Here is a 25532-nt window from a genome sequence, read left to right as displayed (position 1 = left end):
GCACAAGAACCCCTCACAATCACAATGATCGGAGCCAAAGACAATCACCTTCCTTCGCTCGATGATCCACCAATCACCGGGCTGTCTAGGTGTCAACAAACACCAAGAGTAACAAGATCTCCACTAGCCCAAATCGCCCAACTAGTGCCACAAGATGCTAGAACACTAAGCAATACACTAGAGGCTCTCCAATCTCACTCAAGATGATGAAATCAAGTGTGCAAGTGAATGGAGTGGTGTGCTCAGCTCCCAAAGGGTGTAAGCAGATGTGGGAAGTGCCAAGAGAATGGCCACGGCCGGCCACCACCTCTATTTATAAACCCACAAGCAAATAGAGCCATTATCCCTTGGAGCCAGCTTCAGCAAGGGCATCGGACATGGCGGTGAGGTCACTGGACAGGGATGGCGGTGCCCCTCCAATGGTCATCCAACAGGCACTGGACAGGGTGGCGGTGGCACCGCCCTAGGGGTGGCGGTGACCACCCAGCAAACCCACCAAAAACACAAGTCTCTGAAAAATTATGGTGGTGCATCGCCCTCACAACGACAGTGACCGTGGCGGTGACCGTCCCGATTTACCCCACTCTCTAGATAAAAACGGCGCCGCCCCTCTAGTGGCGGTGACCAGGCGGTGCACCGCCCTCACCACGGCGGTGTACACTGGACATGCCAGTGCCACACCTTTCTCTGCTGGTCTCGGCTGGGGTCAGGTGGCGATGACACCGGACAGGGTGGCGGTGCCCCACCAAAATACCTCCCTCTCGGCCTCCTCAGCTGGTCACCGCCATAGGGGTGGCGGTGCACCGGACAGGGCATGGTGGTGCCCTCGGGGCAGCACCCCAAGCCTGGCTAACGCCTCTTTTTCTTCACCTTTTTCACCACCTTTGCAAATGTGCTAACACTCTTTCACCATCATGTGCAAGTGTGTTAGCATTTTCACAAATATTTTTCAAAGTTTAAACACTTTCTCACCGATTGTGCACTAGGCCTAAAATGCAATGCAAGTTTTCCAACACCTAGTGGCACTAGATGATTGAGTTGTCCGATAAGAGCTCCCATCTTAATAGTACGACTATCTATCCTAAATGTGATCACACTCTCTATAGTGTCTTGATCACCGAAAACAAAACGGCCCTATAGATATCACATTTGCCTTAAGTTCATTTTGTTTTTCTCTTTCTTCATTTCAAATCCCGGAGCTTTGGTCATCATTACATGTCCACACCACCACCATGGACTTCATTTCATGTGGCCATCTCCTTCCATGAGTGCCACCTAGCTCCTTCACTTGGGTTGGACCAACCTATCTCAAATCCACACTTTAGAGTTTAGGGTTAGTCCAAATATATTTCATCAATTAACCAAAACCAAATTAGGGTCTTCAATGGCGACGGCAGTGGCGCAGCCGGCGACCCGGTGTTGGGGCCAGGTTTGGGACCCACTTTCTAGTTACAGCCAATGATTCTCATTGGGGATGTCATCTGCCCGGTTCAAATGGGCGGGAACCCCCACACCTCTGGTCGCAAAGCAGCCATGCGCCCCCTGCTGTCCCTACGTCATCGCAACAGCTGGCCTCTGATTGTGATGCTAAAGAAAGTAAAGCATATTCTATAGATCTGTTTGAATTGAAAGTGGCCGAGTGCGAAGGGGAAACACCTTGTTGTTTTGATCCGTTGTTGTTGATCGGGTCTGATGGATCCTATAGGCCTTGTAGACAGACCTTTATCACCGCTTGTGCTCTAGATGATGCGATGCCATGGGATGCACCCGTGACTCCCGGGCGGGAGACTGGATCGCACTATTCCACGAAGCAGAGCTGGGTTCTTTGTCGTTGCTCTTGCCGGGACGCCATGATTTTCGGCTGCCCCGGTGTGTTGACATCACGCGCACACCGCTCGGCCTCACTGCTCCCGAGCTAGCCGCGGTGGCCATGCCGGTGGAGCACCACTCGGATCAGGACCTGGATGCCTACATAGGGCCATCCAGTCAGGACGCATCTACGTCGCTCGGCCTCGCAGCTCCTGAGCCACACGCAGTGGCCACGCCGCCATCTGCGCTGCTCCAGCAGTGGCGTAGCCAGGATTGGTAGCTTTGATGGTTCATTGTCTAAATTTTTTTAACCACTATAAATTTAACTTGTCAATACACAAGTATATGAATTACAAAATACAATTAAAGGAAAAAGGACATATAGAGTTTATAAAATAGACGAGTATAGATTTTTTAATGTAGAATTGATCGAAATATTACATACCTATAATAGTTGAAGAAGAATATGTCACTACTTCTTCTTCTTGTCAGGCCTTCGCCATCTAATAGCCATGAAAGTGTTTCTTCACTCAATTGTAAGAACATATCCCGCTCAATAAAAGTCACTAGACAATCATCGAGAAGGCTATCACCCATCTTATTTCTCAACTTATTCTTGATAAAGGTCATTGCAGAAAATATTCTTTCAACACTTGCAGTATACACTGGTAGAAGCAATACCAATTTGATAAGTAAATAGACTCAATGATAAACTTTATCCCTCTTTGTTTCAACAAGTTTTACTGAGAGGTCAACAAGATTGTTTAGGCCTTTGAACATTTCATCTTTCCTCATGTCATCAATAAAAGTTTCAAGTTGCAGATCGAGTCTTAGCAAGTCAGAGCTTGAAAAATCATTAGGGTAAAATTTAGCAAGTCTATGTACCTTGTTTGCATCAAAAGAAGCGAAGGAATCTGCTGGATTCAAAGCAGCCATACAAGTAAGCAACTCCATATTTACCTCATCAAACCGACTGTCAAGCTCTTGACTAATTTTATCAATGACTCCAATATATACTTCTCTTCTGAAGTGATCATCATTTGTTTGGTCCTGAGCAAAACGTGCTGATCTTTCATATGGCACATAATTATGTTCCATTCCAAAAACTTGAATGCCATATTTGTTGCAAAATATTGTAACCCTTTGAAGAAATGAAACCCACCCTTCAGACCTCATTTGCTGCATTTTACTCTTTGCCAAACGGACAAGTGACATTGCATTAAGGATATCTTGGTCTTTTCTTTGCAAATACTCAGACAATTCATTTGTATGTCCAAGAATGTCAAGCATCAAATGAGCACTGAAAATGAAATCAAATGACTCAAACACTCCAACCATAGTATGTATTTTTGGCCATTCACCCCTTTGTGAAGTATCTTGTCCAAGAGCTATGAGTACATCACGAATTGTGGGATACATAGCAATCATGTTGACCACAGTTTTATAATGAGAGCCCCACCAAGTGTCACCAGGTCTAGGCAGCCCCATCTCTTGATTTAACCCACTTCCAGATTCTAGTATGCTACACTCAAGTGTTTTCATGACATTGGCATATTGGTGATGTCGAAGCATGCCATGACGCTTACAAGAACTACCAACAATATTTAGCAAGAGGGATACTCGATCAAAAAACCACACACAATCATCATTGTCTTTGGCAACAGCAACAAAAACCAATTGGAGTTGATGTGCAAAATAGTGAACACAATAAGCAGATGGTGATTCTTTCATAATCAAGGTTTTCAGCCCTTTAATCTCTCCTTTCATGTTACTAGCCCCTTCGTAGCCTTGACCATGGATTTGAGTTATAGTCAAACCACAACTAACTAGTAATGATTGAATTGCTTCCTTAAGTGATGATGAAGTAGTATCATCTACATGAACAATTCCAAGAAACTGCTCACACAGCCTTCCTGATTTATCAACATAACACAAGCAAAGGGCTAGTTGTTCTTTATGAGCGACATCACTAGACTCATCAGCTAAAATTGTATAGTGATCTTCACCAATTTCCTTAATGATTTGATCTCTAGTCTCCATTGCACAGCATTGAATAATTTCTTTTTGTATGTCTGGGCTAGTCAAAGTGCAATTACCTGGAGCATTCTTCAATGCAAACTTGTCCACCTCTTCATTATTTGCTGCAAGCCACTTCAAAAGCTCAATGAAGTTTCCTCTGTTACTAGACTCTTCACTTTCATCATGCCCACGGAATGCTAACCCTTGCTGCAAAAGAAACCTCAAACATCTAAGTGAATAAGTCAACCTGATCTTGTAGAGACGCCGCTCCTCATTATCCACCTTCACAATTTTTCATCAATTGCTCCATGTGGAGTCATAAATAAGTTGTATCTTTCTTGAGCTGCATTGTGAGCACTTGTTACACCACCCACATGTAAATCAAGTGCATCATTTCTATTCCATGTTCTCCAGCCACCTTCAATAAATGCAGATTTCTTAGTTTTCTCCTTTGCAAACAAGTAGCAGACAAAGCAAAATGCAGCATCCTTCTTGATACTATATTCAATCCAAGGATATTTATAAAACCATATAGGATTGAATTGCCGATCCCTATGTCCATTTTTTCTACTTTTAAATTCATGAGCATAAGGTTGGTATGGGCCTTTAATGATATAAGATCGTCGAACTGCATCTTGATCATTGACAGGATAATTTGCAATGGGCTGTCTTTCCCTTGGATCAAGTGGAAGTCGACTAATATCATAAACTGGTGGACTTGGAGTTGGAGGCACTAGAGTTGGAGCCACATTTTCTTCAATCACTCTATCTTCATCCGGTCCATCTTCTTGTGCTTCAAGTTCCTCTTCTGTAACAGCTGCAGCTAGTGAAGGAGATGGAGAAGAAGCCTTCTTCTTTGATTCATATTTCTGAAAAAGAGAGGCGATATCACCACTCCTCTTCATTTTCAACAAATTTGTAAGAGAAATAAGCAAGCCCAATGTTTTAATTAAATATTTAAATTATTTCAGTGCTACAATAAAATTTTAAAATTGAGATTAAATAGAAATTTAATTATTTCTACGTATGGGGTACCGTTGGCCATAGCACTGTAGCAGATGCAATACTTGCCGTGAATTGAATTGAAGTTGAATTGTAGATTGTTGATTATCTCTTGTTAGCACTTTAGCAGTTTATGGCTTAATCACTTGGTACAGAGAGAGAGAGAAACGTGATAGAACTCGAGTAAAGAAGAAAGGATATCAAGATTCAATATCAGCGTATAGGTTGTGCGTTGCTACTTGCTAGCCTTGCCTCTGACTCCGACGTATGGCCGGGCAGCGAGCGACGGCTGCTCTGCTGCTGCAAATACATATTGAGTATGACTTTGGACAGTTGGAGTCAGAACTCTAAAGACGTGCAGGTAACGGAGACGCGGACATCGCTTGGACTTCACTCAGGCTCAATCGAGATCCGGCAGCAGAAGCACATAGGCCAGCCCAGCAGAGTTCGGCCAAATACTGATGGGTACTAGATTTTGGGCCAAATTTGTAGGGTGGTCCGTGGCCCACCCTGTCCATCCTATAGCTCCACCCCTACGCTCCTGTCGTTTGACGACTCCGACGCCTGCATGGGACCATCCGGTGGGCCAACATTAGCGATTCTGGTCTCCTCTGAGCCAGGACCTGTGCACCTACTGCCTAACCCGAGTCTATCACCACATTTTGTCAGGACTACTATGGACCCTCAGGCGGTCTGTGCCATTCTGTCAGTCACTTCGCATGAGGATGGGTCCCAAGGAGTCATGCTCCACGCTGCTCCAGGCCCAGCTGCTGTGGGAGCTGTCGCGTAGAGCCCTCCCGCTAGGTCTAAGGCCACTGGTGAGGTTGCGCATGATGTGCCTTCATTCATCACGTCTTTGACGCTACCGGTTTAGACGCCTCTTATGCATTCGCCACCCAGGCTACGCACATCGAAGAGGGAAGACAACTCTCTTGTCCCACGCCGGAGCGATAGACTGGCAGCAAAGACACATCTTCTTGACCCGAAGCTAGAGGTGCAGGCCAAGAAGGTCCTCCTCAAGAAGTGGAAGCCACCATCTGCTTCATCGCCACCGGAGACCCAGATCAATCCTACGCCGTGAGGTTTCATAGGACGTTCCAGGAGCCCCTATCGTCCACCAAGCATGAGGCAATATGAGAACTATTCCCCGCCAACAAAGCATGCAGGGGTGGCTCGGTCAATCTTTGCCTAGGTGTATCGGTCTTTTGGATCGCACAATTAGTTTCTTAGTTAGTAAAATCAGTGTGCATTCCAACGCCTAGTGGTGCCTTTTGTTTGTGTTCAACCCCATCACTAATGGCATCTCATCGTCTATGCACGTTCTCGAAAAAATGGTGTCTCCTTGTTGCCTTTTGCTGCCTTGAATCCTGGCGGGGTGAGGGCCGGTGGAGGGGGCACACCGGGGGATGGCGACATGGATGCGAGTGTGCGCTCTCCCCTTCTTTGTTACAAGAGCAGAGCAGGTATACCGCTTTGTTGTTCTATTACTGTGAACAGCCTGAGATCGGACTCCCATTGGTGGTCTGCAACGCCAGGCCATGGTTGGTGGACTCGCTTAACAGTTGGCTAGTAGGAGATGCGACCGAACGCGTCCTGGCTGCCAGACGTCCAGCGCTAGCATCTCCGTTTGTGCTTGTTAAACGATTTCACCAATCGTGGGCTAGCGTCTGAAAGGTCCTTGTTTAGTTTTGGTAATTGAGTGACAACCTTAGGTGGACTAATATGTCTTTGAGTGAGATACACAGGTGATTAGTCCACAAGTACATCATGTGTGAGCAACCTCTGCCATGGAGGAAAAATGGCTTGGATATGTTGCAAGGCTCACACATGTGATGAAGGAGCTTATTGTATATGAGGATTGACATGGAGTCATGTGACTAAGATGGAGAAGATCAAGACAAGACTTGGCTTGATGGACCAGTTGCAAGCATCAAGGGCAAGTTGGAGGCTTTGGAGCGATGGACCTCGTGGCAGTGAAGCTTGAGCAAGACTTGGCGCCAATGGACGAAGGCAATAGTGAAAAGCAAGTGAGGTCAAGATCGATAAACCAACAAGATCACATGATGATATGAAATAGATCATATCATTTGTGATAGGGTTGGTGCATATGTTGCATCAACACCGGAGGAGATGAAATGGAATGCGCAAGGCAAAGGTATAATCTATAGGGCATTTCACTTCACCGGTCATAGGTGTGTAGAGAAGTTTATGATCGGATTTAGGATAGATGGCCATACTATCAAGAGAGGCAAACTTGTTTGCATATCGGTCATCTAGTGCCACTCGAGTGATCTAACTTTGCATCATTGCTAGGATCGAGTGGCGTGATGATTTGAATGACTAATCCTTTGGAAAATGATTGTAAAAATGCTAACACACTTGCACATAACGTTGTACATTTGGTGGTTGTTGATGGTCACTAACACCTATTTTGACCATCAACATTCCACCCAAAAGCATGGTAAAGTGAGGTAAATCATCATCACATGTGAAGAATTATGTTTAAATTTCACTTAATTCCACTCGTGCTTGTAGAATTATTTGTATGCAGAAAATATGGCAAATTTTGGCCAAAATAGTGATAAACATGGACCAAGGAAGCAAGTGGACATCGTAGGGCCACCTGGCCCAATAGGCCAACGTCGCCCGGCGCCACCTAGGCACCGCCCGGCCCCACCTAGTGCCATTTTGGCACTTTGCCACGTCACTGATCTGTGGGAGCCCCTCCAGAACCAATGGGATGCGTTGATCTAAGTCGGTTCAATCAATGGTCATGATGAAGAGGCCATGGATCCATGGGCCCATTGTCATAGACTTGGAGCTTCACCAACCGACTTACCGGTCAAGTTTCACCATGTGCCACCTCTACAACTGCCATTGGGAGCCAACCATTGCCATTGGATGCTAAGGCGGTGGAATGTAGGGTTGGGCGACACCGTCCCTTGGCCGCCCGACGCCCCCCTGCCTCCACCAACTTGGCCACTGCCTATAAGTACCCCCCATGCCTCTCTACACTATAAATAGAGGGTGTGGAGCTCGGTGGAAAGACGCCCCATTCATTTCCAAGCTCTCCAAGTGCTTCTCTTAGCTTTCTAGCTTAGCATTAGCTATAGAGTAGTAGTCTAGTAGTGGAGTAGAGCAAGAGCGGAGCTTCTCGGAGTCCGGAAGAGTCTTCTGGGTCTGGTATAGCTCCTTTGTAATTCTTTTATTTCTACATTACTTTATTTAGTATTTATTTTAGTACTTTATTCTAGTATTGCTTGCTTTACTTTAAGTACTTAGTCATTAGTGTTCGTCATTAGTGAGCTTAGGTGCTTATTGTTTGGCATTAGTAGCATAGGTTATCTTATTATTAGTAGTCTTTTGTTAGTACCGGTTCCACCGTCTGGTTAGGGTGCTTTGATCTCATTTCATCGGAGCTCGGATCGAAGTAGTAAGCCTATAGATTAAACGTGGTGCTTAGGCTATAGATTGCCTGTGGATACGGCTAGGCCTCCAGATAGATTGTGATAGGTGGCAAGTGGTGACAGCCTTGCCCATTCTCTGTATTCCACCATGATAGGTCTAGTTATTAAATCATAGGGTTCATGGCAGGCCTTGTCTATTTTACTCTCCTAGTTGGTAGGTGGGCTGTGCCCCAAAGTACTATCGCATTTCTCCTAGTTATTTGTTTACCCTTAATTACTAGAAAGATATATCGCTCACTCTCCAACCTAGCTATCTCTGGTTAGCTTGTATTTAGTAGTTAGTTTAGGTAGTTCATGCCCATCCTTCACTATCGTTCACCTACCTAGGATCAACTTAGGACCTACCTTTAACAAATACTAGTCCTATATAAATTCTAGCCTTCCGCCTTCCTATGGGAAAAAATATAAATTCGACACTCGGTACTTACCAAGCGAAGTGCTACACAATAATTCTATGCGCTTGCAGAATCCTCCAATAGTCGTTAAGAAGTATTAACAGTGGTGTTGGCACATTTGCAAAGGAGAAGTTGTTAGAGGTGATTTGGATCAAGTTGGAGAGAAAAAGGAGATAAAAAGAGCAAGTTTGGGTTGTCCGAGGGTTGGAAAATGCAACTAAACTTGCAGCCAGTGCGTAGCCCAGCCTGGGGGTGGCACTGCCATTTCTGGTGTGCACCGCCCCCCTAGGGCGGTGGCACCGCCGCCATAGGGGCAGTGCACCGCCACCCCCTACAGTGTGCCCAAATCAGCACAGCCACCCTTTCGTATTTTGGGCATAACTCTTAGTTCCGAACTCCTATTTCGATGATCTAGGACTTTTCAGAAAGCTAATGAAATGCTCTACAAGATTGATCTAGTTGTTTTTGGTTTTGATCTGAAGAGGGCACTGCCATAGTCACCGGACTGTCCGGTGGTGGCACCGCCACTTTTTTCCAGAGAGTGCAGTTTTTAGGAGTTGGCCTGGGTGGTCACCGCCACCCCTAGGGCGGTGCACCACCACCCTATATCTGGTGCCAAGGGCTCAATGGCTAGTTCAAATTAGCTGTTGGGACTTGACCACTGGAGGGGCACCGCCCCATCCGATGCTAGGCACCACCCTGTCCGGTGCCCTCGTAGAAAAGGGATACTTGGCTCCAATGGCTCTATTTGGCTTGGGGCTATAAATAGAGGTGAAGCTCGGGCTTGGCTGACATTGAGCACCTTGGGGATGTGTTGCCCTTATGTGTGCTTGGTTTGAGAAGCCTCTAACTCACATATGCTTGATAGTGATCATCCGATTGAGTGTGAGTGCGATTCTAGTGCGATTGCATCGTGAGGTTGCATCGAGTGGCACTAGGTGTTCGAGTTGTAAGACGGTGGTGTTTGTTACTCTTAGAGGTTGCCACTTCCTAGATGGCTTGGTGGCTTGTGGCTCTGTCGAAGCACACAAGAAGATTGTGCGGTGCTCTGGAGAAGGCTTGTGAGGGGTATTGTGCTCAGCCCGCGGAGATTGTGAAGAGCAACTCTAGTTGAGCATGTCATTGAGCTACCCTCACTTTTGGGGTAGGTTCTTGCGGCGCCCAATGTGTGGGCTAGGTTTGTGAAACACCTATTAGGCGCCGAACCACCAAGTGAGCGGTCGACACAACGAGGACTAGCTTGGTGGCAACCAAGTGAACCTCAGGATAAAAATCACCGTGCCGTCCTTGTCTTCCTATTGGTTTGCATCCTCGTTACACAAGCTTGTATTTACTTTTCTTATACATTGTGCTTGTGTAGTTGCTCTTGTAATTAGTTAGCTTGTGTAGCTTGCTAGTTACCTTCTTACTTGTGTAGCATAGAAGTAGCTCCCTTGCATGACTAATTCGATTTGAGTAACCTTGTTAGTCACATTGCTTAGTTTGTGTAGCTAAGTAATTTGCGCTCTCTAATTTGGTGTTAGTTGCCTTGTTATTGAGCATTGCTAGTGAGCTTAGGTGGCTTTGTGCTTTTGCTTACTAGATTGTGTACGAGCTCCCTCGGTTGTGTGAAGTACTAGTTGCATAGGTTTGTGTGACCATACTACTAGATTGATTAGGTGAGCTCTAGCTAGCCTCGCACCTTTGTTGCCTAATTAGGATCTTTATAAGGTGCTTATGAACTTAGATAGAGGGGTGTAGTCATGGCTATACCGATAGTTTTAATTCCGCATTTGTTTCAGTTAGCCGACACGTTTATTTTTTAGAAAGGACTATTTACTCCTCTCTAGTCCACCATCTCGACCCTACAGCGTCGTAGCCCACCAACAGGAGTCCGATCTCAGGCTGTTTGTAGTAACAAAACAATGAAACGGTATACCTGCCCTTCCCGTGTAACAAAGAAGGGGAGAGCGTGCGCTCACGTCCATGCCACCATCTCCCAGCGTGCCCCCTCCACCGGCCCTCAGCACACCCTGTCCGCAATCTGAGAAGGATGCAAGGCAGCAAAGACGATAGGGAGACACCGTGTGTAACACCCTAAAATTTGCTTCTATTGAAATAGAGCTAAAATGATTTAATTTTGTATTTTTTATGCTCATAAAAACATGGGGAAATAATAAATTTTCATTAGATTAAAATTTATCTTAAGGTAGAAACATGTTTGTTGCATTCATGCTGGTCGCACCTTGTGTTTCTATGTGCAAAATGTGTGTTTTTTAAATACGTTTAGGAGACGAATATCTATCTCTAGGAATTTTCCAGCTTTCTGGAATTTAATTCCTACCTTCTTCACCTTAATCTTTATGTTCCAAGTTCCCAACAATCTTTTCATGAGCTCCAAATACTTTATTTGGGTTCATCATGTTCCAAAGTGTCTCTGGGAATTTGCCCCAAATTTTCGAAGGTCTCGGAGTATTTTTCGTGGCTTAAATATCAATTCTGGACTTTTCTAGAATAATATATCTCATTTTCCAAAAATAAATAATATATCTCATTTTCCAACCAACTCTCAAAGCCCATGTGCAATAATCCTAATAAATCCTAAAGGCCCATGCATTTATTTACTAATGGGCTTTAATGATTATTTAGGCCCATTAGTAAATGCGGAGGGTGCAACATCAATTAGTACTATATTGCTAGTTGATGTAGATGTAGGGAGTTTTTCTCTCTATAAATATGTACAAATCTCTTGGGCAAAGCACACCAAAACTATCATAAGGGGAGCCCCGAGTTCGGAAAATCTCTCGTGTAGTAAATTAGTTTTTTCTCCTCCTCTCGCTGTCGCCGTCGTCGTCGCCGTTGCTGCCGCGCTGGTGGACACCGTAGACCCGCCGTCGACCACAAGAAGGCCCTAGGTGAGTTCGCTGTCTTCTCCTCTTATTCCCTGTGCTCTTGGCTCGTCAAACCGTGGCCTCTAGGACCCAAACAAGCGCTCCGGGGAGCTTGTCGCTGCTGGTAATGGAGCTCCACCGTGCCGGTTTTCTTCTTCGGCCGGTGACTCTCTCCCCCTCCTTTCTAATATGGGCCGTCTAGATTCAATCCAATGGTCCAAGATCGCTCGTACCCCTCCGTTGGGTTTATTTGCAAAAGAGCCCCTCCAGTTTCGCGTAATATAACCCGCAGTCCATGGCGCACTTCCAGAATACGTTTTCCTATTCAAAAAGCGTAGTTTCTTTCTTGTAGATTTAGAGTACGTTTTCTCTTTCAGAAAGCATAAAATCCCTCTGTTAGATTCAAAATACGTTTTCTTCTTTTGAAAATGTAGTTTCTTCGGTTAGATCCAAAATACGCTTTTATCTAATTACAGTTTTACCACTAGTCTTATTTAGGCCATAAAATCTTTGTTTTAACTCCGTTTTGATCCATTCAAGTTGCGTTAGATTTGTAATTGAGTAATCTACATGTTCATCCTACTATTAAATATATTTTCAACTTTTGAAATTCGAGGTTAGATTTAATCTATTATTTTATTAAAGGAAATCTTGTTTAATTCATAACTTTTTCGTAATAGCTCTGATTAGAGTGCTTTTCGCGTCTGTGTGTTCCTAGCAAGACGTGGATTCATTTTACAAACTTTTCATCTTGATTTTATGTTTGATGTACTATTCTAATTTAGATCTATTATTTGCTTCGTGTATGATTACATGGATGCTTGGGTGGTGCTTTATAATCATGTCCAGTCAGTGAGAAGTACGTTGATGAAATAGAAGAAGTTGGTGATCCAGAAGAAGTCTTTTGGAGGTTATAATTCAGTAGAAGAAGGATCTGAGTTTTAAGGCAAGTATAGCATGGGATCCTCCTTGTTGTCCTATACACCTTAAATCATTTAATTCATACTACATGTGTCTACCTTGACTGCCACTAAGGATTTCCTAGTGCTTTGTTACCTTGTGCCTTGTTACCTATGGGGTATTGCATTGGGTAGTATGATGCTAGTGCTCAATTAAAGACCATGATCTTGTAACTTGATTAATGGTATATGCAATAAACATTAAAATATGCTTTTTAGCAACATGAAATCAGGGGGCTAGAGCATTGGGCTGCTTTTATGGTGTTCTAGATTCCTCTCCCTAAGGACTTATCTATAAGCGAACATCCGGAACTTACAGTACAGTTGTGAGCGCTACATGGCTCTGGCTTTAGCTCAATATGAGGACTTTTTCTAACTTGTTAGAGTTTACCTTTATGGCGTAAGAATAGCTTGACGAATCGGGTATATGACAGCTTCTACTCTTATATGTATAGGCTACGTGTCATTGTGCCATTCGACAAGGGATTCCTATATCTGTTTGCCGAGTGAATCTAATAGCCCTAACTTGTTAGACGAACCTTTGAAAGGCTTCATAGTGAACCCTATCGACCTTTCTTGGAAGTGGGTCAAGAGATTAGCTACCTCGGGCGAAAGGGTAAATCACGACTCACAGTGAACGTATACAACCTCTACAGAGTGTAAAATTGGTATATCAGCCGTGCTCACGGTCACGAGCGGCCTTGGACCCTTATGGAATAGATGATGAACACTAATGATACGGATGATAAAGATAGTCATTAATGATTACTGTTTATGCTATTCATTATTTATGTTTACCTGATCATGTGTTTATATGAGCTTGTGATAAACTTGTTGCTACTCCTATGTTAAAATTGTGATAATTAAAAGCTAATCGCAGTTAAACCAGTATCAGCCTTTTGAGCCTCATGAACCCCATGTTATATTTGTTGAGTATGACATGTACTTACGCTTGCTTTATTTTTCAATTATTTGGATAAAATCCTGGATGGGTACCAGATTGCTAGAGTTTGGAGGAATGAGGCTTGTTATCAGCCAGTCAGTTGTCCTTGTGGAAGTGGAGTCTTCACTCGAAGATCGAAGTTGTCTTTCCACTATTTGCTGTCTAAGGTTATATCCTTTATACTAAGTACGTTATATATTGAGCATTGTCTTTCGATATTACCCTTATTTGTAGCTATATGTGAGATTTGACTTCCTGGGCTCACATATGGTGCATATCTGGTTTTGTTCTTAAAACCGGGTGCTACACCATGGCGAGGCAGCAGAAGGCGAGGAGGGAGATGCAACACCCGATCTACTTTTGAAACATGCAGATGCAACACTTACAACATACGTATCAAGACAGATAGAACACTTAAAATATGCATATGAAACACTTGCAAAAATACCTGAAAACACTTGAAACAATTGCAAACATACGTAACATCCAGATAAAACACTTACAACATATGTGTGAAACACATGCAACATCCAGATAAACACTCTTACAACATACTCCCTCCGTTCTAAATTATAAGTCGCTTTGACTTTTTTGGTACATCCATTTTTCTATGTATTTAGATATAATAATATGTCTAGATACATAGCAAAATAAATGAACCAAAAAAGTCAAAGCGACTTATAATTTGGAACGGAGGGAGTACATCTGAAAAATAGATGAAACATTAGAAACAAATATTTGCAACATACGTGTATAACCATTGCAACATATGCAACATCCTGGTCCACTTTTGCAACATCCATATGAAATACTTGCAACATAACTCTGAGACATCTGCAACACTTGAAACAGACGCTTGCAAGTACGCTTTCAAGCACAACATCTACTTGCTGCTTACGAAATGAAGGCTCGCCAACATGTGAAGTTCACCGGAGGTAGCCAAGCCGTCGCCACCATCGATCATATCGACTCCGCATATCAGCGCCATAGTTCCTACCACCACCAGATCTCTCACCATGCAGTGGATCTGGTAAAAGGAGCAGTGAGACGTAGTGGGGCAGAGGCGCGTGATCGGGTTGGTCTGGCCCGGATTCTAATAGTTATGGAAGCACGAACAAGGGAAAACTCTAGCAACATTCTGTACGAGCGGGCTTCTGAGAGTTCAGTTCAGACTAACTTCAGCCCACTAGATGAGCTGCTCGCCTATTTCGGCCCGCACAGATGGCTGGACGCGACGGCCCACGAGCACACCTCGTCTCCTTCCTCCTCCCGAAACACGCTGGCGCTGCCGTCCACGTGCCATCGTCGCGCGGCTGCCGGGTAGGAGTATGGCCTAGGGGTTAGGGTTTTTGGGGAAGGGATACACTCGCGAGGCACAGGCATACAGGGAGGTCGTTGGGTGGCCGGTGGTTGGCTGTGGACGCAGTTTGTGGGTGGGACAACTAGGTGGTAGGGCGCCGCCGGGCGCTGGAGCGTCAATATGGCGTCTCCGGCGAAGCCTGGTGAGCGCGGTGACTTCTGTGGCGGTAGAAGATGCTGGAGACAAGGAATACTACGCCATCGCGCGTTGTGGCCTTGTGGGCTGCGAGGAAAGCGGAGCAGATAATGCCGTAGGGGCATAATTACTTTTGTAGCACTAGCATGGGTTGCATAACCGCCCCAGCCAGCGGCGGTGCGTTGTTGAATGCGTGGAAGAAGCCAAGACCTAGCACGACAGCAGGCCGCCGCGTCCGAATTTCCAAAGGTACGCAAAGTATCTCGTTTCTTCTTTCGTACTTTGTGGAGTGGTAGGGGTTGGGGGCAATTGAAGTTTGGTGTTTGGATAAGCTGTCCAAGCTGAGTCTAGTTACAGTTAGATTAACAGTGTGGTACTGTGGACTGTGACGATACATACAGTATATTCAGTCTGATCTGGCGATTATTTCTGCTAATCCCAGTCACACAAGAGAAGCTCGTCGATGTAGTTGAAAGACACTTCATCAAATCATTGATGCTTTACTAAAATTAGAATTCAAATGTTAGTTAAAACCAAATCTGTGTATGAACTAGTACTAGCTCGCAACTTCCCTGCCCAGTACACAATTTTCTGCCAGTGTTGTTCATCAATTTCGATGTACAAGGCTAATTTACTATCCTCATACCTGTTGCATTAAAAAACAACCCAAGACAACTACATTAGTCCTAACAAAGCATGGCGCTCTTGCTTTATTGCTGTAACATAACTGATAGAGTGTAAGTAGCCAACGCGCTCGTAGCGCAGTGGTGAGCGCTCCCATTGTGGAGGCCACCCACCCGCGTTCGAATCCCAGGTGTGGCACCGGGGTTTTCCCCCAAGGCCCCGTTCGCTTCTCTTATAATCCGTTTTTTTCAGCTGGAACAATGTTTTTCTCTCACAAAAAATTAGCTGGAACAGTGTTTCGGTTTGCTTTTTCAGCGAAGCGAACGGGCCATATATTTCCAGGTCTTGGACGTACACGTGGGAGCCCGTGGGACTTCGTCGATATCCAGAAGGACGCGTGGAGTGTGTATAGTTTGTAGATCTAGCGTGCGCTCTAGGGTGTGTGTCTGTGTGAGGGTGTGTGTGAGTGTGTTTGAGCGTGCGTTCAGATACTACAGCTGTACCTTAGTAGTCCAGGCTCAAAAAAAAGCTGATAGAGTGTAAGTAAGCAGCTACTTCTCTCATATTCATTCGTTCTCTCGGTAATAGATGCGTGCAAGAAAGAGCAACTTGCACGAGAGACAACAAGCATCGATGGACCTCATTTCTGCCCACCGTTGCTTGAATAAAAACTTTGCATTCTTCTTGGAGACAAGCATCAATGATATGTAACATCTGATCTGGAAAGTTTCTCTCTACAAAGCGAACAATGTTGAGTTCACCCTCGAATATAGAGCCAGATGGTCGTTTGCCTATTAGCATCTCTAAAAGTACTATTCCAAAACTGTATACATCCCCACCGGTTGATGTATGAACACTTTGAGCATATTCTACAAACACAGATAAAAAAAATCACTGTTAAGGGTATAACAGGTCAAATTGTACTACAGATAAAGGATATGGGAATGATCTTTACCTGGGGGATTATATCCGACAGTTCCTGTCACAGCGACTGGACTACTAGAACCAGCATATCCAAGTAGATTTGCAATGCCAAAGTCTCCTATACAGGTGTTCATCATATCGTTATCAAGAAGGATATTGGTTGGTTTCAGATCACAATGGTCAATAGCCTTTCACAGTCATGGTGCAAAAAGACCAATGCATTGGCGCTGTCACTAGCTATGCTTATTCTTTGAGCTAAACCCAAATGTTTTGGAGATACACCACAATGTTTTTGATGCAACCATGTATTTAAACTCCCATTGTGCACGAACTCATATATTAGAGCTTTGAAATCATTGCCAGCTTGTATTGTCTATCGTTGAACATGAAGTTACTATAGGAAGAAGGTTCTGATGCCGAATGGTTCCCAAAGCCTCACATTCTGATATGAACTTCTGTCTGCAAATTTCATGCCAAGGTCAAAAACTTTAATAGCCACTTGCATTTTTGCTTGAGTTAACGTCCCTCTATATACTGAACCATAGCTTCCTCTGCCGATAAGGTTGGACTCAGAGAAGTTCCCTGTAGCTTGAGCTAGATCCTTGTAAGAAATTCTGGGAAATTTCTTACCAAAAGAAAGCAATATTAAGTATGGCCTTCTTGATTTCTTCTTCATAAGGAGTATAACATAAACTGACAATGTTCAGTAAGTTCAGTAAGTTGCATAAGATGAACCTTTGAGGGTATATGATTTCTAAGTTATTGTACGATAGCACGGGAGACTAAATCACTAAATAGCTATGTAGGTAGGCTACCATGTAAACTACCATAGGAAAGATCCAAGGTCAAGAGTTGTTGAAGGTATGCCAAGCTGGTAGGTATCAAGGTATGGTACCAGTGAATTCGTTATCTTGAAGATGGAGATGCGACAATTTGGTAAGATTGCCAATGGACTCTGGGATGGGGCCATTGAAGTTGTTCTGTTGAAGTTCCAAATATTGTATTCCTTTAACATTCCGACCCATTCCCCAGTTGGACCTGCAAGATTGTTGTTATCTAGTCCCAAGGTGGCCAAGCCAGTCAAGTTTCCTATGCTCGATGGAACGGGGCCATTGAAGTTGTTCTGCTGAAGTTCCAAATCTGGTACTAAATCTGTTCCAAATTATAGTTCGTTTGACTTTTTTTACCCTAAGTTTGACCACTCGTCTAGTTTAAAAATTTGTGTTAAATATCACTTCTTTTGTTGTGGCTTGCTTTATTAACAAAAGTTCTTTAAGAATGACTTAAATTTAACTATGTTTGTACAAATTTTTTGAATAAGACGAGCAGTCAAACTTGGGGTCAAAAAAGTCAAACGAACTATAATTTGGAACAGAGGGAGTAGGTCCTTTAACATTCCAACCCATTCCCCAATTGGACCTGTAAGACTGTTGTTATCTAGTCCCAAGGTGGCCAAGCCAGTTAAGTTTCCTTTGCTCGATGGAACTATCCCAGATAGTTCGTTTGAGCTCAAAACTAGATATTCAAGTTCAGAGGACAGCTCAACGACATAGTTAGGAATGGATCCACTTAGCCTATTTCTACCAACAGAGAAACTATTCAGAAGTGTACAGTTTTTCAAGGAATGTAAGAATTCCCAGCCCTGGTCGTCTGATGCTTCAAGCATGTTGTTCTCAAGGTTTAGATAAGATAGCTGAAGAAGACTACCGAAAGAAATAGGAACTTGGCCAGAAAACCTGTTAGAAGACAGATCTATCACTTCCAGGCTTGAAGCATTGCCTAATGAAGCTGGGAGTTGACCTTCAAACTCGTTGACACTTAGCACAAGCACCGAGATTTGGGAGCGCATCGCCAATAATGTTAGGAGGTGTTTGGATCCAGTGACTAAAGTTTAGGAGGTGTCATATAGAGGTGTCGCATGGGGTGTTCGGATACTAATAAAAAAACAAATTACAGAATCTGTCAGTAATCCGCAAGACAAATTTATTAAGCCTAACTAATCCGTCATTAGCATATGTTTACTGTAGCACCACATTGTCAAATCATGGACTAATTAGGCTTAAAATTCGTCTCGTAAAATAATTTCAATATGTGCATTTAGTTTTGTAATTAGTCTATATTTAATACTCCATGCATGTGTTCAAACATCCGATGGGACAGCGACTAAAGTTTAGGAGGGGGAACTAAACGCCCCCTTAGACGGCAAATTCCCGTGCAGCATATTCATGCCTAGGTCTAGCATTACAAGAGAAGGAATATTAAGACCAGTCTCAATGGAGATGTCATGAGAGTTTTATGGGAATTAAATGAGGTGACATGTTAGCAAAAACCACTGTTTTGCATGTATCGAGAAAGAGAGAGAGTATTAGGCCAATCTCAATGGAAATGTCATAAGAGCTTCATGGGAATTAAATAAGATGGCATGTCAGCAAAAACCACTGTTTTGCATGTATCGAGGAAGAGAGAAAGTATTAGAGTTTCTGTCACTAGCCAGTCTTATATCACTATTTCCAATACTTTCGGTCTTGGAAACTGGGACATGAAATCACAATGCATATTTTTATTTGGCAGTTTCATAGGCTTGTTGCAGCATTTAATTCTTATCTTTTGTTGTGATCATATATGCCAAGTGAACTTTGTAGATATTTGAAAAAACTTAGATAACCCGGTGGGTAACCACTGAAATTTTCACACTATTTAGAATATGTGCATATTAAAATGAAATGAAATGCAACGTAACTCAATCTAGTAAGCTCTTGCAAGGAAGAATAAAACACAGTCAGTCAGCCGAGCATTCAGATTCAAATAACACTATGGAATCAGCACATATTCAGTTAAATATTCAGATTCATTCCTTTCGACTGCACTATATTCAGTTAAATATTCAGAATATGTGTATCAGTTGTGAACTCAATTGCAATCTCCTTCTCAATGTATATTATCAAGCAATCTCTCATAAATTCATCTCCCATTTTATTTCGGAGTCTTGTCTTCACAAGTTTCATTGCATAGAATGCCCGCTCTGACGTAGCTGTCGAAACTGGTAGAGTTAGAACAAATAACACCAACGTTCTTCTTGTAAAAAGAATCTAGTGTCCTCTTTCTGAGTACCATGATCATCCTTCAGAAAAATAATTTTCAAATACTCCAAATTAGAATATACAAAAATATTTATAGCTTCTATAGAGTATAGGCTACAGCCTACTGCCTACATGAACTAAATAAAAGTGATTAACCAAACAAGATTATTTTACAAAGTATAGCTAAGTTACCTTGATCAACTGACACTACTGGAAAGTCGAAATACCCTAACGTTTCGGTTTTTTTTACGGTTATTGAGAAAACCGTCAAGGTAAATTCAATTTTTTTGACGGTTATCGTAAAACACACAGGGAAAATGAATAACCATTAGGGAAATTTGTATTAACCTGTGTGTTTAAGAAACCGACAGGGTAAATAATTACTCTGTCGGTTTTTGAATTTACCCTGACGGTGATTTTAATTACACACAGGGAAATTATTGGAAGGCGCGAAAATGCTGAAAAAGGCCTGCCAGAAGTTTCCGCCATCCCTCCAAAGAATGAGAGGCGGGCCAAAAGCCCGCCAAAAAATTCCATCCCGCATCCCCTATGCCTTCAAGCTCTTCAGGTGGCCGATGCTAAAAAAAAAGTGGCTGCACGCTGTAGAAGAGGGAAAAAAGAAAAAGGCAAACCCTATCTCCCGACACCACACCGCACGGTACTCCCACCTCTCCCAAGCGCCGCAACAATTTCTTCTCCACTGTGCCCGGCACTGCCACCCCACGCCGACCATTCCTGCTCACCCTCCCCCACGCCGCCGCCCCCATCTTCCCCACGGAGCTCCTGCGCGCGGGCGCGGTCTCCCTCTCACGCCGCCCCCATCTTCCCCACGGAGCTACCGCACGCCGCCGCCCCCAACTTCCCCCACGCCGCCCCGCCTCGTCGGCCTCCCTTACGCCGTCCGCAACCCCATCTGTGCCCTCCACCACGCCGCCCCGCTTCGTCCGCCTCTCTGCTACTCCACGCCGCCATGGCTCCACTCGGCTCCTCCACAGTCTCCATACAGGTGTGTTCCTGTCTTCCACTATAGATCGATTGATTCTTCCTGTTAACTGAGCTGTGCATGTATCAGTTATCACACCTGTTAATGGCAATATAGAGTTATTTTATTTGAGACAAATCAGTCTCCATTATAGGCACGTTCCGTATCTAATTGATGTACGTAGACTATTGAGTCTTGGATGCAGGAGAACATATATTACATACTGTTTCTTTGTACAGCTTCTGTTACAACTTGATAGTTCGGACCCTTGTTAGATAGATCTTTTAACAATTAAGATCTTCATTATTGGGATAACTAACAGGAGTCCAGGATTCCGTAGTCTCCATTCAAGAACTCATCTGCTGCTCCATCGAGAAACACGCGAGCAGTGGAGGTCCGGCGGAAGGCAGGTGACACTGGATCTGGAGAAGACAGGATCCACGCTGGAGGTGAAGGGCCCGTGAGCTGAGCTTCCTGGTTCCAGAATCAAGGTTAATCTATGTTCCTTTCTCGTTGTGATGTTGCCTGCATTTATTTTCCTTTGGCATTTGGCTGTGATTCAATTCAGCGAGAACTTCACTTGAGCAATGTTAAAGAATGGTGAACCCAGATCGTTTTATGGACAACTGTAGTTTAGTTCTATATTAATAAAAAACAAATCTTTGATTGTTTCTTGATCTAAAACAATGTGGTTTTCATACAGTGTAGATTTTCTGATCTGAAATAATACTAAACAGAAATCTAACATGTTAATCTTTCAATACAGAACTTATTAACATGTCAAACCGCTCATGGATGTATAGTGGTTGGCAGCGTGGTAACTTTTCTAATGAATGGATTAATCAAAGCACTGTGTTCTTGAATCATGCATTTGCATTTCCGGGTGTAGCTCAAAATGGTACCATCAAGTGTCCTTGTGCCAAGTGCCAGAACTATTTTAGACACCCAAGAAAAACTGTAGAATTGCACCTATGTAAGCATGGTTTTAAGGAAGGCTATGAAACATGGACAAAGCATGGAGAGGGGACTGTTAGTCATACTGAATTTGACAATGCAGTAAATAGAGAGGGTTTTGATGAGACCGACCATATGGATGAAATGCTAGTTGATCTAGCTGGGGCCCATCCACCTGCAGTAGATGAACCAACACCATATGCTAAAGCTTTCTATAGGATGGTCGCTAGTGCAGATGAGTTGGTGCACGGGAAAACCAATCACTCATGCATGTCCGCGGTTCCTCAATTGCTTGCCGTAAAGTCATGATACAACATGCCTATTGCAGAATATGATGACATCTTAGATATTGTCCATGAACTTCTTCCTCCAGATTCTAAGCTACTTGACAACTTCTACCAATCAAGGAAACTATTAGAGGGTCTTGGTATGCCATATGTGAAAATTGATGTTTGCTACAACAATTGCATGCTTTTCTACAAAGATAATGAGAATAAAGAGAAATGTGATTTTTGTAAAGCCAATCGATATGAGGATGGTGGGAAGAAAATTCCACGCAAAGTTTTGCGTTATCTTCCCATCAAAGATAGGCTGCAAAGGTTGTTTCTACACCCCGAAACAGCCAAACTAATGTATGCACATAGTCCCTCAACGAATGGTAAAATGGTGCACCCTTGTGATGGAGAAACTTGGCAGAAATTTGATAAAGACAACCCTGACTTTGAATCAGATAGAAGAAATGTGCGACTAGCTGTAGCAACTGATGGTTTCACACCATTTAATCTAAATGTTGCTCCTTATTCATGTTGGCCAGTCTTTGTGACCCCACTAAATTTACCACCTGGCACACTCTTAAGACAGGAGTATATTTTCCTCTCCCTTGTTCTTCCTGGTCCAAAGCACCCTGGTAAAAAGTTGAACATTCTAATGCAGCCCTTAGTTGATGAACTTCAGGACCTATGGGTAGGGGTTAATTCTTGGGATGCTTCGGTAAAAAAGAATTTACATTAAGGGCAGCCTACCTTTGGTCTGTACATGACTTCATGGCATATGGTGACTTTGCTGGATGGAGCACACATGGTAGATTGTCATGCCCATATGGATATGGGTGCAAAGGTTTTACACTACGTAATGGTCATAAGGCTTGCTGGTTTGATTGCCACAGGAAGTTCCTGCCTGTTGATCATGAATTTAGACAACAAGCAAATGCATTCCGTAAGAACACTAGGGTTTCTGAGGAGCCTCCTAGTATCTTAACAGGAGATGAAATGCAACGCCATTTGGATAGATTTGTAGGTGATTCAGATACCTATGGAAAATTGCATAATTGGACACATGCACTTTGCTTTAGGCAGCTTCCATATTTCCAGAAACTTCTTCTACCTCACAATATTGATGTGATGCACAATGAAAAGAATATGGCTGAAGCCATATGGAACACATGCTTTGATATAGGAGATAAGACCAAAGATAATGTGAAGGCTAGGCTAGATTTAGCTCAGATTTGTAATCGTCCTTCACTCCATTTGGTGCAAAGAAACAATGGGAAGTGGGATAGGCCAAGAGGTCCATTCTGTATTGGTAAAGATGACAAGCCAACCATTCTCAAATGGATCCAAGATTTAAAGTTTCCTGATGCATATGCTGCAAACATAAGGCGTGGTGTAAACCTTGAGCAAAAGAGGGTTTTAGGCCTAAAAAGTCATGACTACCACATTTTTATTGAACGATTGCTTGCTGTTGTGTTCTGCAGGTTCTTGCCTGACAATGTATGGCGCTCTTTGGCTGAGGTTAGTTACTTCTATCGCCAATTGTGTGCGAAAGAGCTTAGCAAAGATGTTGTCCGTTCTCTAGAACAAAATGTTGCAGTGCTTCTTTGCAAATTAGAGAAGATATTCCCTCCTGGTTTCTTCAATGTTATGCAACATTTGATCATCCATCTACCTTATGAGGCAAGGTTAGGAGGGCCAGTCCTAGCTCGTTGGAGCTATCCATATGAGAGGTAATTATGTAAATAAGTTATGTAAGCTGCTGTCCAAATTAAAGGACCTTAGTTTATTGATTATGGGTATGTTGTTACTTCATAGGTGTATCCAAAAACTTAAGAAGAAAATCAGAAATAAGGCTCGAGTTGAAGCTGCCATGGTTGAGGCATTCCTAGTTGAAGAGGTTACAAATAACCTTAGCTTGTATTTTAAATCCACTGCTCCTTCAATAAGAAACAAGATACCTCGCTATGATGATGGTGCATCTACATTTCAAGCTACATGTGACCTTGAAATTTTTAAATGCTCGGGTCGATGCATTAGTCCAAGGGGTATCCGTGACCTCTCAAATGAGGAATACAAGGTTGCTTTCCTGTACATATTAACAAACATGCCTGAGATGGAAGATTTCTTCATGTAAGTTCTAAAAAGACATGAAAAATCTGAGGTTTCTTTAGTAGAATTTGTGCATATAGGGATAACAATGAATCTGTTAATGTAGACAATTTGAGAAGGAGCAGTGGAAGAGCCGTCATCCTCCCATAGAATAGCAACTTCGTGATTTAAGGTTAAATGGTTGGAAACATGGCCGTGGCACGGAATCGGGGCCAAATTTTTTTGAATGGTTCAAAAGAAAAGTAATCTTCTTCCCTTGTTATAAAAATTCACATTATGCTTACTTTAAATTATAAGAAAACTTAAATAAAGTTAACATATAAATTGTTCTTTTTCAGTACCAAAAATTAGCTAGCATTCACAATGTGTTGTGCCAAATGTCTTATGGTTTCCGCACTCAAGTTACCTCATATGGGTGTTATGATATCAATGGATATAGATTTCGCTCTGAGAAATATGAGAAAGGAAGACCAGAGCTAACAACCATTAATACTGGTGTTTGTGTTACTTCATATGATGAATCTGATAACGCTCTTGAGTATTATGGTGTCATAGAAGATATCATAAAGATAAAGTGGGAGGGTAGTATTAAACTAGAGTTGGTTTTGTTTTATTGCCGCTGGTTTGATCCAACACCTAATGGATTGAGGCGCACAGAAGACCTAGGGTTGGTAGAGATCAAGCATGCAGCAAGATTAAAAAGTTTTGACCCATTTGTGATGGCTAGTCAAGTTACTCAAGTTTACTATCTGTCGTACCCATGCAAGAAGAAGGAGTTGTTACCATGGTGGGTTGTGTATCAGGTTGCTCCACATGGATGTGTACCCCGAAATACTGATAATACTGAGTCAATGAGTTCTGAAGAGACAATACATGAAGTCTATCAAGAGGAAGGATTGGATGGTACCTTTGTTATTGATTTGGGGGATGCATTGGACACCATAATCTCATCGGGCTTTGATGAGATAACTGACCCAAAAGACTTGGAAACAATAGAGAAGGCTGCTGTTCAAGATGAAGGATATGATGAAGAAGATATTGAGGAAGAGTATGAAAGCACAGAAGAAGAGGAGGAACCAATGGATGAAGAGGCTGAGGAGACTTATGATCCAAATGATTTCTGATCTAGTCATAAACTGCAATTTGGAAAAACTTGTTGTTCCAATATATAGTCCTAGTAAAATTAATGTGATGTAATGCAGTTGGTTGTCTGACAACCAAAACTTTTCAATCTACTATTATTACTTGTGTGGACTATATAATTTTAGCTTGTTGTTCACCTTCTAAACTTATATTTGTTGTTTTTTTACTTGCTGGTTATTCATTGCATCCATTTACCTTTTGTGCAGACTTAACTTTTGTCCTGGCTATTTAATTCCTATGCTAATTTACTTTTTGTGGACTCTACTTTTTGTGCAGATGACTCGTGCCATTCGTCATGTTCCAACCAATCGTGCTACTAGCAATCGTGGCTCCCATGGTAGTGCATCTCATGGTACTAGTACAGCCTCTGCTAGTGATACCACCCAAAGGACCAGAGGTGCTCCTGCTCGAGAAGAGCCACCTAAAAAAAGAGGAAGGAAGCCAGGGCGCGTGACAGAATTAGCACTACCTAAGCCTGGTACCAA

At 43.1% G+C, this 25532-nt stretch overlaps 2 protein-coding genes across 2 annotated transcripts; one reads left to right on the top strand and one right to left on the bottom strand.

The window, feature by feature from the left end:
• Positions 1-2511: 2511 nt before the first annotated feature.
• Positions 2512-17532, bottom strand: LOC136470359 (uncharacterized). The gene is made up of 6 exons (XM_066468233.1): positions 17403-17532; positions 16539-16625; positions 16397-16452; positions 4203-4727; positions 3906-4035; positions 2512-3722 (listed from the first exon to the last, which is right to left on the bottom strand). Exons 1-6 carry the CDS (start codon positions 17530-17532, stop codon positions 2512-2514), a joined length of 2139 nt encoding a protein of 712 aa, XP_066324330.1.
• A 4306-nt stretch (positions 17533-21838) lies between these two features.
• Positions 21839-25028, top strand: LOC136470358 (uncharacterized). The gene is made up of 5 exons (XM_066468232.1): positions 21839-22122; positions 22689-23180; positions 23277-23525; positions 23611-23692; positions 24243-25028. Exons 1-5 carry the CDS (start codon positions 21839-21841, stop codon positions 25026-25028), a joined length of 1893 nt encoding a protein of 630 aa, XP_066324329.1.
• The last annotated feature ends 504 nt before the right edge of the window (positions 25029-25532 follow it).

The sequence above is a fragment of the Miscanthus floridulus genome, chromosome 8 (assembly GCF_019320115.1).
Source record: "Miscanthus floridulus cultivar M001 chromosome 8, ASM1932011v1, whole genome shotgun sequence".
NCBI classification, from domain to species: Eukaryota; Viridiplantae; Streptophyta; class Magnoliopsida; order Poales; family Poaceae; genus Miscanthus; species Miscanthus floridulus.
This window is presented reverse-complemented; position numbering and strand designations above follow the sequence as displayed.